At 52.6% G+C, this 12,673-nt stretch overlaps 1 protein-coding gene and 1 pseudogene across 1 annotated transcript; one reads left to right on the top strand and one right to left on the bottom strand.

Moving 5' to 3' along the window:
• Positions 1 to 316: 316 nt before the first annotated feature.
• On the bottom strand, positions 317 to 9,440 carry LOC107538941 (butyrophilin-like protein 1). Its single transcript, XM_087817081.1, has 8 exons — positions 9,359 to 9,440; positions 7,343 to 7,690; positions 5,591 to 5,872; positions 5,279 to 5,479; positions 4,982 to 5,002; positions 4,864 to 4,890; positions 3,303 to 3,329; positions 317 to 351 (listed from the first exon to the last, which is right to left on the bottom strand). The coding sequence occupies exons 1-8, from the start codon at positions 9,438 to 9,440 to the stop codon at positions 317 to 319; spliced, it is 1,023 nt and encodes a 340-aa protein (XP_087673207.1).
• A 2,114-nt stretch (positions 9,441 to 11,554) lies between these two features.
• On the top strand, positions 11,555 to 12,452 carry LOC107539013 (nucleophosmin pseudogene; annotated as a pseudogene).
• The last annotated feature ends 221 nt before the right edge of the window (positions 12,453 to 12,673 follow it).

Below are 12,673 nucleotides of genomic sequence, written 5' to 3'. Positions count from 1 at the left end.
TTAGCTGCACAGTGAGGAGGGCTAAGCCTCCTGAGAAGAGAGCCTGTGACTCGAGCCCATGGCCCTCCAAGCAGGAGAAAGAGCCATAGGATTTATTGGGGTTAGATATGTCACAGCGGCCTTGAGGACCAGCCTAGACTCTAAGGGGGAGGGATACCTACTTAACATCCAGTATCAGCCCTAGCTCTGTGCTATCTATCACCTCCGCCACCCAGCCCGCCACCACTGATGTTGGCAGCGTCTGAACCACAGCTGAGAACTGCAGGAGAGGCCAGAAGTCATGGAGCAGCTAGAGGAGCACCCAGAAAGAACACACTCACTCACAGGCCTGGAACTTCTCCTGCCGCCAATCTGCAAAAAAAAACATGTTTCGTGTCAGGGATTCCCAGAGACTTCTCACATCAGGATCTGCTCCTAGATTTCTGAAACATACTGATGCAGGACTTACAGGGGAAATTGTTTTTGGAAACATCCAGCTAATGCATTTATTTCTTTTTGATACGCACACACATGCATACAGACACACACACATGCATACATGTACACGTGTGCATACATATATGCATACGTGCGTGCACACAGGCATGCACGCACACATACACACATGCACATGGAGCCATCATGCTGCACCTTCCCATGAAAGTTAAGCCATAAAACTTGATACTCGTGGCTTGAGAGTCTGGAGACCGACTGAACAGAAGGGCCCAGACACGCATACCAAAGCTGCTTTCTCAGGTCCCATGCCACACAACCATCCTGAAAGCTAGGTTTTCTACAAAAGAATTGGGGAGATCAAAATGTCCATTTACAGGTGAAAACCGGATTGAGCTGAGCTTGCAGGTTGCCCCTAAGCCATGGGTAGAGAGGACATAACTTGGCTGGGCTTAACTCGGAAGAAGACAACAGCCGTGAGTGAAGAGAACTGGGGATACAGCACCAGAGAAGTTTTACCCAGTCAGGAGGCAATGGAGGGGTTTCTAGAAAGGGACAGAGGTTTAAGGTGGGGAGACATGCATCCAGTGAGAAGACAAACACTAGTAAAAATTTTTGACCCTTCTCATGGGTAATGGCAGCAAAAGTAACCCCTATATAGAAAGAAGAACCCAAAAATATTGGCTCTGTCATCTGCTTCCCCCTACAATTGCTCAGAGAGATTGGAAGCTTCCAGGGGAAACCCTGCTGTGGTGGGCCCCCCAAAGATGCCATGTCCTATACCCCGAACATGCAAACATGATATGGCAAAGGGAACTTTACAGACATGATCCAGACCAGGAGATGGGGCCAGGGCAGGGGAGACCCAAAAGTTCCCCAAACAGCTAGATGGGAACTGCCCCTCCTAAGCAGACCTCAACTAAGGATCCTAAGGACCAGATCAGGCTAGCCTCCCAAGGGTGCACCCAAAATGACTACACAGAGCACACACGGACACCTTTCCCCACAGGCCCAAGGCCACACTACCTCCTCCAACCTCTATACTCCCTTCTGGGAAGAACAAAGGAAGCTCACTGACCACAGCAAAGCTTGTCATGAGACCCTGAAAAGTCGGCCGTGGTGGACTGCCGCAGCCTCCAACAGGATAGACACTCGGGAACAAGACTAAAACACAGGAATAAGAAAATGACACTTTCCTTGCACATTTGGGGTGTAAGTGTGTGGCTACCAGCCACACCTATATAGGTTGATTCAGAGAAACTGTATTTCTATCTCTGTCGACTTGCTTCAAGGAAATAAAATCACATAAAATGAGCTGACCCATGTGACCCTTTGAGGAAAATGAACTTTAACGTTGATTCTAATGTAATGGTGCTTATCTTCAAAAAATAAAAGGAATACAAGGTATATATTAAAAACATTCACTTTAATGCTGCAGGTAAGGGAGAGATGGCCATCACTCTATAGAAATGAATCCTGGGGAGAATCGGTAAGACTCTCTAAGGAGGGTTCGTTCCTCACGCATCTGGTCCACAGGCCTCCATCACCCCAGGGCTCGCCTCTCTCTTTCTCTCAGTCAGTATCCCTGACCATAAACAGAAACATCTGGAGCACAGGAGGGCATGTTACCCAGGCTTGGAGGGCACACATCCTTAACTCCCCTCATGCTGAAGGGTCCTCTGGACCACCCTTCATGCCCTTGGGATCCCCCATACCACACTCCTGCCCTGACTGCCAAAGGAAGGTTGAGATGGTCTCACCAGCAGAGGAAACTCAATTAGATGGTGGCTTCAAAATGGCCTAAAAATAAGCATCTCTTTACTGAAATTTATCAGGGAGATGATTACATTTCATGCACCCAGATAACTTGCAAACCCCATGCGGACTCCCCAACTCAAACCACAATTGCTATGACCTGTGGTCTCTCTTCCACCACTCTGAGCCACCCCAAATCCCTACAAGGTGAATCTCGGGCATCCCACTTCCTTCTCATCTCCTCTCCATCCACCAGGTCTTCTCTTCCCTGGCTCGCTCCCCACCCTTTCTCTAGTTAACAGTTTTAACTCCAGTACAGTTCTCCTTTGGCAATTTTCACACAGCACCCTAACAAATTTGACCAGGGCCAAGTGCCTCAGGCAAATACAAATTCTTCTACAAATTCAACCAGAAGTAATGGGTGCCAACAATTGTAAGTGGTGGCTTTGCTCCTGTTACACAAACATACACAGAATTTTGCACAGAATTTTAGCTCTTTCACAGACCGCACCATGAACATCCTGCAGGTTCTGGACCCATATCGGGAACACCTGCTCTAAAGCAGCTAACTCCTCAGCAGCCAAGGAGGCCTGGAAGGAGAAACCCAGCTTAGATGGGGCTCAGAGCACTAGGAAGCAGAGAAGACCAATATCTCAGAGGACCAGGAAGAAATGGAAAAACAAAACTAGATCCAGGAAGGGCAGGAATTTCAGGGTAGAAGGATCCAAAACCAAGGACCCCTTAGGAAGACCTGAGTCCTACCCAGGCAAGCAGGATTTCTGAAATTTATAGAGAGAAATTGCATATCTACATGGCGTGACCCGCCTGCCGTTGCTCCTCACAACCGACCTCTCCTCTGTCACTGCACCGAGGAGCACAGGAGAACAGGGTGTGTTCAGAATGGATTGCTAACCCTCAGGGTGACCTGCAGTAGAGGGTGGGCCCAGAATGGAGGCAGATCTGTGTTCCCAAGGAGTCCCCGCACCGCTCAGATGGAGGCTACAAAAGTGACAAGGAGGGCAGGGACGCCCAGCCCACCCTGGTGTGGGGTCCACTGACAGAGAAGGGGCAGGGTCGAGGCTGGAGGTGAAGCCACAGGAAACTGAGCCACTTACCTGCATACAGCTGGGCCTTCCTCCAGGCTGAAAGGGAACACACCCTGGTGAGACCTCAGCCACAGCAGCCTGCACAGCGTGAATCTGCCCTCCCCGTCCTACAGGTGAGACTATCTACAGGGGAGAGCTGCAGAGGAGATGGCCCCCGCGACCTCCACCCAGCAGGGAGTGAGGGAAGCACCCCAGGTCCGGAAGCCTGCATTATAGGCGCAGTCCCACCCTGGCCAGTTGCTGCTGGGTGGCTTCTGCCAAGTCACTTAGCTCTTCTGAGCTGAAACAGCCTCAAAAACTCCCATGTCACTTGCTGCTCGCTGTTGCTATTCAGGATGAAAAAGCAGCTATGTGTCAAAATATTTTAGGAAATAAAAGTTAAGTTGCTCCATTATTGTAAGAAAGCACTTTTATATCCAATGCAATCTTTTTCTGGCAAAGATTAGTTGGAAAATAACTCAACATAGGGATTAGCTTAAGGACAGGGATGTGAGGTGAGCCCTGGGGTAAAAGTGGCCAATCTTTCTCCTATAAGTTATTTCTAAAGATAAACAACACTGTTCTGGGGCATTGACGGCCCATCCCCCACATTCCCGTGTGGGGACAGCCCAGTCCTCCCCCATGACTTTTTTTTTTTTTTTTTTTTGGTTAATCCTCACTGAGCATATTTTTTCCACTGATTTTTAGAGAAAGTGGAAGGGAGGGAGGGAGAAGAGAGAGAGAAACGTCAATGGGAGAGAGACATATCAATTGGTTGCCTCCCACATGTGCCTGGACTGGGGCCAGGGATCAAACCTGCAACCCAGTTACCTGCCCTTAACCGGGAATGGCACCCAAGACCTTTAGGGGTGTGGGCCAATGCTCTAACCACTGAGAAATACCCACCAGGGATCACTCATGACTTTTTGATCAGCACCTTCAGGAACTGGAGAGAACAGACCTCTCTGATGGTGTTTTGGGGGAGGGCAGGAGGTCACAATCCTAAACTTGAGGACCCCATTTATTCATGTGGCACCTTTCCAGGTGCTGACCAAGAGCTACCTGCATTGAAGGCTAGGAAACTAGCAATACGGTGGATGGTCAGGGTTGGAATGAGACCCAGGATGCATGGCAGACTCCAGGGATCTCATCACACCCAGTCCCCAAGCACTGGGTGGGACACAGCAGACCTGGTCAGGAGAGCCCATGGAGCAGGATTCTGCCTCCCACCAGCTCCCACTTCTGCCCCAAGGAAAGGGATCTATGCCCTGCCAGGTTTGTCTCAGTGGTTAGAGCATCAGCCCTGAGACCTAAGATGCTGCAGGTTCCATTCTGGCCAAGGGCATGTGCCTCGGTTGCTGGCCCCGTCCCTGGTCCCAGTCAGGGCATGCGCGGGGGCAACCAATTGATGTGTCTCTCTCACATCAATGTTCCTCTCTCTCCTCTCTCTCTCCCCTCACTTCCAACCGCTCTAAAAAGAAAGAAAGAAAAAGAACGGAGTCCACTTGTGTGTGCCTAGACAGAAACCAGGAGAGGGACACCTGGGTACAGGTGGGACAGGAGAACCGAGGACACGTGGGGTGTCACTCACCAGCCAGGTAAACGCTCTTCCTCCATTCTGAAAGAAAACACAGGAAACAGGTGAGCTAAGAAAGGGAGATCTCGCGCACGAAGGGGACAGAGAGGTGGGGAGGAAAAGCAGAACTTACCCAGTTCTGCCTGGAGTTCACCTGAAAGAGAAAGGAAGAGCATGAACTGCCATCCCTAAGGAAAGGAAAGACAATGCTCGGAGACCCCACGGCAGAGACCCTCTCTGTGTCCTAGAAGTTCCAGCTCTAGGCCCGCCCCAGACACCAGCTGCCCCCTCCAGGTTTCTGCAGCCACCTGCTCGGGCTGAGGGTCCTGGGTCTCCCTGGAGAGCTGGAGCTTCGACTCGGGCACTGCCCGGCCTGTCCCTCTCAGCACTGGCTGCCACACCCCCAGCCTTGGGCCCTGTCCTGCCTTACCTGCGGCCTTCAGCGCCTCCTCCATTGTCTGCCTGTCCTCCTCCTTAGCCTGAAACAGAATCTCCTTTTCTCTGAACTGCTGCAGCTTTGTGGAATGTTCTCTCTGGGTGTAACAGGTCGCCCCCAGGAGGAGGAGCCCCAGCACAGTCAGGCTCACCAGGAAAGGCAGCTTCCAGGGAGAAGCCTGGGGGAAGAAGGGCTCTGCGCCCAGCCAGAGGGCCCGTCAGGGGCACAGCTCAGGGCAGCCCAGCCCAGCACACTCAGGCTCCCACCCTCCCTCCAGCTCTGCGGGGAGCGAGGAGCAGCTCTGACCTGGGATGAAAATGGCCATGGCCTTCTCCTGGCCCAGGATGGGGTTGAGGACAGAGCAGGTCACATTGCCCGCCGAGCGGTCTCTCACCACCAGAGCGGCCTCCATGCTGAACAGCCCTTCGGAGTCTTGGGCATGGGCCTCGGAGAATGCCAGGAGCTTCTCTCCACTGAGGTCTCTCCACAGCACCTGGGGCTTCGGGAACCACCCTGTGGCTGTGCACACCACGCGGACCCCATCCCCATCTGGCCCTGTGATGCGCACTTGAGGGGCAGAGCCAACACCTGCGGGAGGGGGGAGGTAAAGCCCACTCTGAAATGTTAACCTCAAAGCGGATAGCACAGGTAGCTTTTCCTCCCGTTAGCTGACATAGACGGTCACCCAGTTAACAGGTAAAATTAGGGTGAACTAGGTGCGCCTAATGGTGCTCTCACGTTCTTTCCTGAGGACGAGTGATTGCTTGTCTTGAGCACAGGTATGCAGTGTGTTGAATCTGCTTGGCTATGCTAGCAGATGGATTGCCTGTGACCTGGGTCATATCGGGGTTAATGCTTACTCAGTGACAAAAGCGCTTTCTTTCTCTACTAGCCAAAGCAGCACCCTGTGCAGTCTCTCTTCTCCCTGCAAATGGTCTGTGTCCCCAACCTACTCACTCAGTTGGGCCTACTTTGTAAGCCTCAGGATGTCTGATCCTTTCTGCCTGCCCCAGTGCCACTCCGGGAACTCAGGGGGTCACCCTCCCCACCTTGTAACTGTATCCATCCATGACCCAGACTTGTTCACCTTCCATCCATCCTCACAGCTGCCAAAGGGACCATTCCCACCACTGCTCCGTGCACTTTCCTCAGCAGTGCCTCCACCTCCACACCCAGCACACGCGCTCCATGACCTGGCAGCTGCTTCCCTCCAACTTCCCTCTCCACTGACCCCCAGCTCCCACCTCCTGTGCCCCTCAGGCCACACACTCCGTCCACAAGGACTGTCGCCAACTGCTCACACCACCATCACCTGCCTCCTCACATCCCCGTCCTTCCCCCCGAATCGATTTGTGGGACCCTGACCTTGGCTGGCGCCCTCAGTGCCTGCTCAAGCAGGTACTCCCTGTGAATTTTCCTGACTGCAGCAGGCAGTGTTCATCATTCCCACCCTACACCAGGAACATCTTTTTCCAGTAATGTCACCTCTTACCACCCTCCCATTCACTCACCTTACAGACAAACCACAATGGCCTCCGATGGTGCCCAGAGCACACCAGCCACACTCCCAGATCGGGTTTCTCACGGGGTGTCCCCTCTGCCTAGCACTCTCATGCCTCTGAGAGCCACTTGGCTACATCCCTACTTACTTTGAACTTCTGCTCAGACTGCCCATAAGACCCCATCTGAGCCCCTATGACAGTGAAGCCTGGCTTCCCTCCCCCACCCACATTCTGGCCCTTCTCCTGTTCTACTTGACCTCTTATCCTAAGTACCAAACACTTCCTATCATCCTCTGTAACCTACTTACCCGTGTATTTACATGTTGTCTCTAGAATATAACTCCACAGGGCATGGATCTCTGGTTCACTGGTGTATCTCAGCTGCCCAGAGCAGGGCTGGTGCACAGTAGGGGTTCTATATATTTTTAGTAAATAAGTGAGTGAGTGAATGAGCCTCCCTTTCCTCTTATAAAGTGAGAAGCTGAATTGCATGGTCCTTGACTTTCCTCCCAACTCCAGCACTCCAGGGCTCTAGGGTACAGATCAAGTCACCAACCTGCCACCTTCAGCTCCAAACTGGCCTCTTCATAGAAGCCTCCCTTTCTGAAGAAGCAGGAATATAGCCCGTCGTCAGAAGCCTGGACCTTGTGGATGCGCACAGCAGCCTGCCCCAGGTTGAGGAGTTCCTTCTCCAGCGAGGTCCGCCCTATGTACTGTGCCATCAGCTCTTCCTTCTGCTCCCAGCCGTTCTCATAGATGAGCACGGCTTCAGAGAACTTGGAGCGGAACCAGCGCAGCTCCATGGTCTCTACATTCATAGCCGGGGCCACACGACAGGGCAGCGTGATGTTCCCGCCCAGCACGGCCACAATGGGGTCTGAGGGACTGATGACCAAGAACTCCTCTGTGGACACAGACAAGAGTGAGGGAGACAGAGATTCACAGACTGGGGGCAGGGAACGCTCGCTCAGGGGCCAGGCCCAGGCCCATGTCAGCAGGTATAACCACTCTGAATCAGGGCAAGATCTTCCTACCACAGTTTTGTGACCCAGAAATTATGTCCAGTCCACTCCCTTACCCACCTCTGCTCCTGTCCCACACCCTTTTGTGAAGGACTCCACAGAGGTGGTTCTGGACTTCAGGGGCCTCGGAATCACCAGGAGGGCTTGTAAAACACAGACCGTTGGGCCCACCTCCAGAGCTTCTGAGCCAGTACCTCTGGGGCCCAAGAATGTGCATGTCTAAGGAGTTCCCTGGGAAGCTGACACTGACTCACAGGACACACTTTGAGAAGCACAGCTCTACCCGGCCCCTCTGAGGACAGGACTGGAAACTGACCAAAGTGCACACCTGTGTCCCAGGTCCAAACTCTTGATCACTCAGCCATGCCTTGGAACTCCCCCCTCCCACCCTGATCTATCTGCCCCTGTCTTTCTCTTCTGCTGACTTACGTGGGAACGAAAAATTATATGCAAATGCTACTTCCGTTAAAAACCTGTGTCATTCCCATCGCTCACAAGGCTCCCAAAACACTGCTTGTTAAAAACGGTTCCCCCACTGCCACCCCGAAGAGCCCTGGGCCTTCTGAGGCCTGTGGACAGGCTGTGACGTGCCCTCCTGCAGCACCAGCCCCACTGGACATCCAAACAGAGACTTCTCACCTGTGCTGCTGGACCTCAGCTTGAGCCACCATCACCTCCCACTGGAAGGCCCAGGTGACTAGTCTCCCTGGCTGTTCTCTCCCCGCCCCCATGTCTCTGACCCTTTCACTTGGAAGTGAAGCCATGTTCCTACTCTGCTCAGAACCCAGCGATGCTCCCCACTTTCCCCAGTGGCCACAGGATCAATAGGAACGGCCACCAGAAGCTCTCCGACCCCAGCTCCTGCTTCCCCCTCAGGCTCACTCTGCTCCAGCCCTCTGTTTCTTCTGCTCCTTGAACTGCCAGCACACTGCCAGCTTCCCACTGGCTGTTCCCTCTTTCTGTCGGGATCCTAACTGCTCACTGGCCCACCTCCTCCAACTTTGTCCATCCCACTGTCCACACTGACCAGGCCCACCTCCCCCAGCCCTCGCTCCCTCCCTGCTCTACTGCAGTGTGCATCCTCCCATCTCTAACACACCACATCTCACTGCTTAGTTGCATTCGATAGCCACCACCTCCTGCTGGAAAGTAAGCTATGTGAAGATGGGGAGTCTGTCTGTTTTGCTCAGAGAATGGCAGCTGACACACAGTAGACACACTGTAACTAGTCTTGGAATGGAATGAATGCATGAATAAGTGCTTGGGACACCAATAAAGCCAGAAAGCAAAGGGGAGAGATATTTTCCCATTTTTGACGCTGCTTTTACAACATCACACACTCCTCAGTGAACCATCATTCAGGTGTCATGCTTATTTTATGCTTTGGTGGCTGTTTTAAAGGTTTAACAGCAACTGGTGGTTGGGGAGCATCATCACCTCGAGAGAAGGGCCTCCAGCAACAGCCACCGTTCCTGATGGGGAGAGTCTTTGGGGACCTGGGCCCCACCAACCTGAGAGCAACACAGGAAGAGGGCTGGGGACACACGCACCTGCAGAACCCCCCGCGAGTAGCTGGGTGAGGAGCAGCAGGGAAGCGAGGTGGAGCACAGAGCAGCTGGGGCCATCCTCCATTTCCTCGGGCTGGGGAGACGCAGGGCAGGAGGTGGGCGAAGGCCAGCAGGGGGAGCTCTCCGGCCTCAGAGGGCCCAGCAGGGCGCAGGGCTGGCGGCAGACCAGGCAGGAACACAGCCTTCACTCCTGACTCATTCTGCTAAGGAGGTGAGGGCCCCGCAAACCCTGATACCAGAGAGGACTGAGCCTGGACCCCTCCCTGCCCCTTTGAAGGCCTCTGTGTGCCTAGAGAACATCTAGGTTTGCCTGGGAAAAACCACTCCTTCCCTTCCCACCCCTACAACACCCACAACACAGGCCCACTGCCCAGAAAACCAGGCCCTTCCTTCCTCAGCACCTGGGGCCCATGGGAGGGACCATCCCTCCACCTCCATTGTTCACACACACACACACACACACACACACACACACACACACACGCTGACTCCTCAGGACAGAGGCCCAGACCCAGTCCCCCACCCCACCATGAGAGACATGCTGGCTCCTGCTCATGATGTCATTGCCCTGACTGCGAGCAGAGACCACTGAATGACATCAGACGCACTACACCCTCCCGGGGGCCTGTGGCTCCCATCACAGGCACCCTGCCCTGCTCCTGACTGCTGGTTGAATTCACCTTCCTTTCAATCCCATGTCCCCCCTTTCCTGCTCAGACCAAGGACACCGCCCTGCACACAGCCAGGGCCCAGTCAACCTGACTCGCAGGCGAGTCCTCTTCTTCCCTCTCCGTGGAAGACTGCTGTCTCCCGGTAAAGGATGCCCCTGGAGGTTCTCCCGGGCTTCCAGGAGCCACACTAGTACCCAGTGCCACCACGCCAACCCCAGCCTCCCCTCATTCTCAGCCTCCTCCTCACACACAGCAGGCTGCTCCCTGCTTTGTCCTCTTGACCCACGGGTGTCCTCAAAACCAACTGACCTGCTTTGAAAGGCCTGGGCTTCTGGAGTGTCTCTAAGCACAGAGTCAGAGAAGCTTCAGGGGCCCCAGCAGACCCCGAATCTGCACTCAGAGTTTGCACTTGGGGTCAGCTGCTCAGAGCCCCAAACCCTGCTGCAGGAGCCAAGACTGGGTGCCAGAGCTCCTCCTGTGCAGAAGCTGGTGGCTCCCAGGAAGTGGAGAAGCAGAGCCTGACCTCGGCTGAAGGGACATCTGTGGAGACCAGGCCCTGGGGCTCCAGCCCAAAGAATCCACCTTCTCCAGCTCCTTCCACCATTAGAAAGAGAAAGCTGCTGAACCAATCTAGCAGACTCTGCCCTGCCCTCTGAACAGTGCACCCCAGGTATGGGAGGAAACATCCTGGGCAGAGCAGCCCACAGAGCACAGGCTGGGTGGGGTGCAATTAAACTGCCTCCGGGTACAGACAGAGCACAGGCTGGGGCACTGAAACTGCCTGGGACACAGACAGAGGCGTAGGTTCACGGCCCTTTGTGGAACAGCTGTTCTGCTCTGGTGACCTTGTTCTAGACCACGGAGGTAGGACTGAGTATGCCACAGCCAAGACCAACACCAAGCCCTGTGCATCCATCTGCTCATGACAGAAATGCCTCCTTATCGGTTGGTAACCCCCTGGCCCAAGCCTTTGAAGAACCCCCAGTGTAGCTGCTTGTCTGGTCTTCACCAACACAGGACCCAGAATTCCCGCACCTGGCAACTGAGGGGTTAACACCAGGCATCAGGAGCCTCCAGACCAACTCCAAGCCCATGGCCCCCTGCACACTGAATGGACAGGGCTTGCTAATATTTTAGTACTGGGGCAGGATAGTCAGAAGCCAGGGAAATTCCTTGACAAATAGAAGAAGGGAAAGTGAGACTAATTAATTATACAAGGCCAAACGATTTGAGCAATTTGTAGCCAGCTAATAAATCACAAGGTTTTGTTTTCAATAACATTCTTTAAAAATAAAACTAACCAAGGACACTAAGAAGCCAGTGATTTACACATTCCAGACCACACTGGGACAGACCAGCCTCAGTCCCAGTCCCTCTTCATAACCTTTTTTAAAACTAAAACTACTTTTTTCCCTGGTGCGATTCCGCCCTGCGCGTCAGCTCTGCGACACAGAAGTCGTTTGTCTCCGTCCACCTTCTCTCTCACCTAAGTTCATGCTCCCACCCCATGGAAGGTTCTATGGACATGGACAGGAGCCCTCTGAGGCTCCAGAACTATCTTTTCAGTTGTGAACTAAAGGCTGACAAAGATGATCACTTTAAGGTGGATAATGGTGAAAACGAGCACCAATTACCTTCACGAATGGTCAGCTTAGGAGCTGGTGCAAAGGACGAATGCACATCTTTGAAGCAGAGGCAATGAATTATGAAGGCTGTCCAAGTAACGTAACCCTGCCCACTTTGAAAATGTCTACAGCCAACGGTTTCCCGTGGCGGCTTTGAAATAACACCACCTGTTGTCTTACGGTTGAAGTGTGGTTCGGGGCCAGTGCATATTCGTGGACCGCACTTAGCTGTGCAGGAAGATGCAGAATCAGAAGCTGAAGCGGAGGATGGGAAGCTCCTGAGTATGTCTGGAAAGCGTTCCTCCCCTGGGGGTGGTAGCAAGGTTCCACAGAAAGAAGTAAAACTTGCTGATGAAGATGATGAAGATGATGATGAGGACGACGATGATGATGATTTTGATGATGAGGAAGCTGAAGAAAAAGCTCCACTAAAGAAATCTATACGAGATACTCCAGCCAAAAGTGCACAGAAATCAAACCAGAATGGAAAAGACTCAAAACCATCAACACCAAAATCAAAAGGTCAAGAATCCTTTAAAAAACAGGAAAAAAACTCCTAAAACACCGATAGGACCTAGTTCTGTAGAAGACATTAAAGCAAAAATGCAAGCAAGTATAGACAAGGGAGGTTCTCTTCCCAAAGTGGAGGCCACGTTCATCAATTATGTGAAGAATGGCTTCCGGATGACTGACCTGGAGGCTATTCAAGATCTCTGGCAGTGGAGGAAGTCTCTTTAAGAAAATAGTTTAAACAGTTTGTTAAAATTTTCCGTCTTATTTCATTTCTGTAACAGTTGATATCTGGCTGTCCTTTTTATAATGCAGAGTGAGAACTTTCCCTACCGTGTCTGATAAACGTTGTCCAGTTCCATTGCCAAGAATGTGTTGTCCAAAATGCCTGTTTAGTTTTGAAAGATGGAACTCTGCCCTTTGCTTGGTTTTAAGTATGTATGGAATGTTATGATAGGACATAGTACTAGTAGTGGTCAGACAAATGGGAA

Source organism: Miniopterus natalensis, chromosome 5 (genome assembly GCF_054644295.1).
Source record: "Miniopterus natalensis isolate mMinNat1 chromosome 5, mMinNat1.hap1, whole genome shotgun sequence".
Taxonomy (NCBI): Eukaryota; Metazoa; Chordata; class Mammalia; order Chiroptera; family Miniopteridae; genus Miniopterus; species Miniopterus natalensis.
Note: the sequence above shows the minus strand (reverse complement) of the source record. Positions and strands in the feature narration are given on the sequence as shown.

Coding starts and splice junctions, on each gene's coding strand:
- LOC107538941 (XM_087817081.1), bottom strand. CDS start 9,440: ATGGAGGATGGCCCCAGCTGCTCTGTGCTCCACCTCGCTTCCCTGCTG. Junction 5,873..7,342: donor TTTGGAGCTGAAGGTGGCAG/GTTGGTGACTTG, acceptor CCCCTCCCGCAG/GTGTTGGCTCTGCCCCTCAA. Junction 4,891..4,981: donor TGAACTCCAGGCAGAACTGG/GTAAGTTCTGCT, acceptor GTTTTCTTTCAG/AATGGAGGAAGAGCGTTTAC.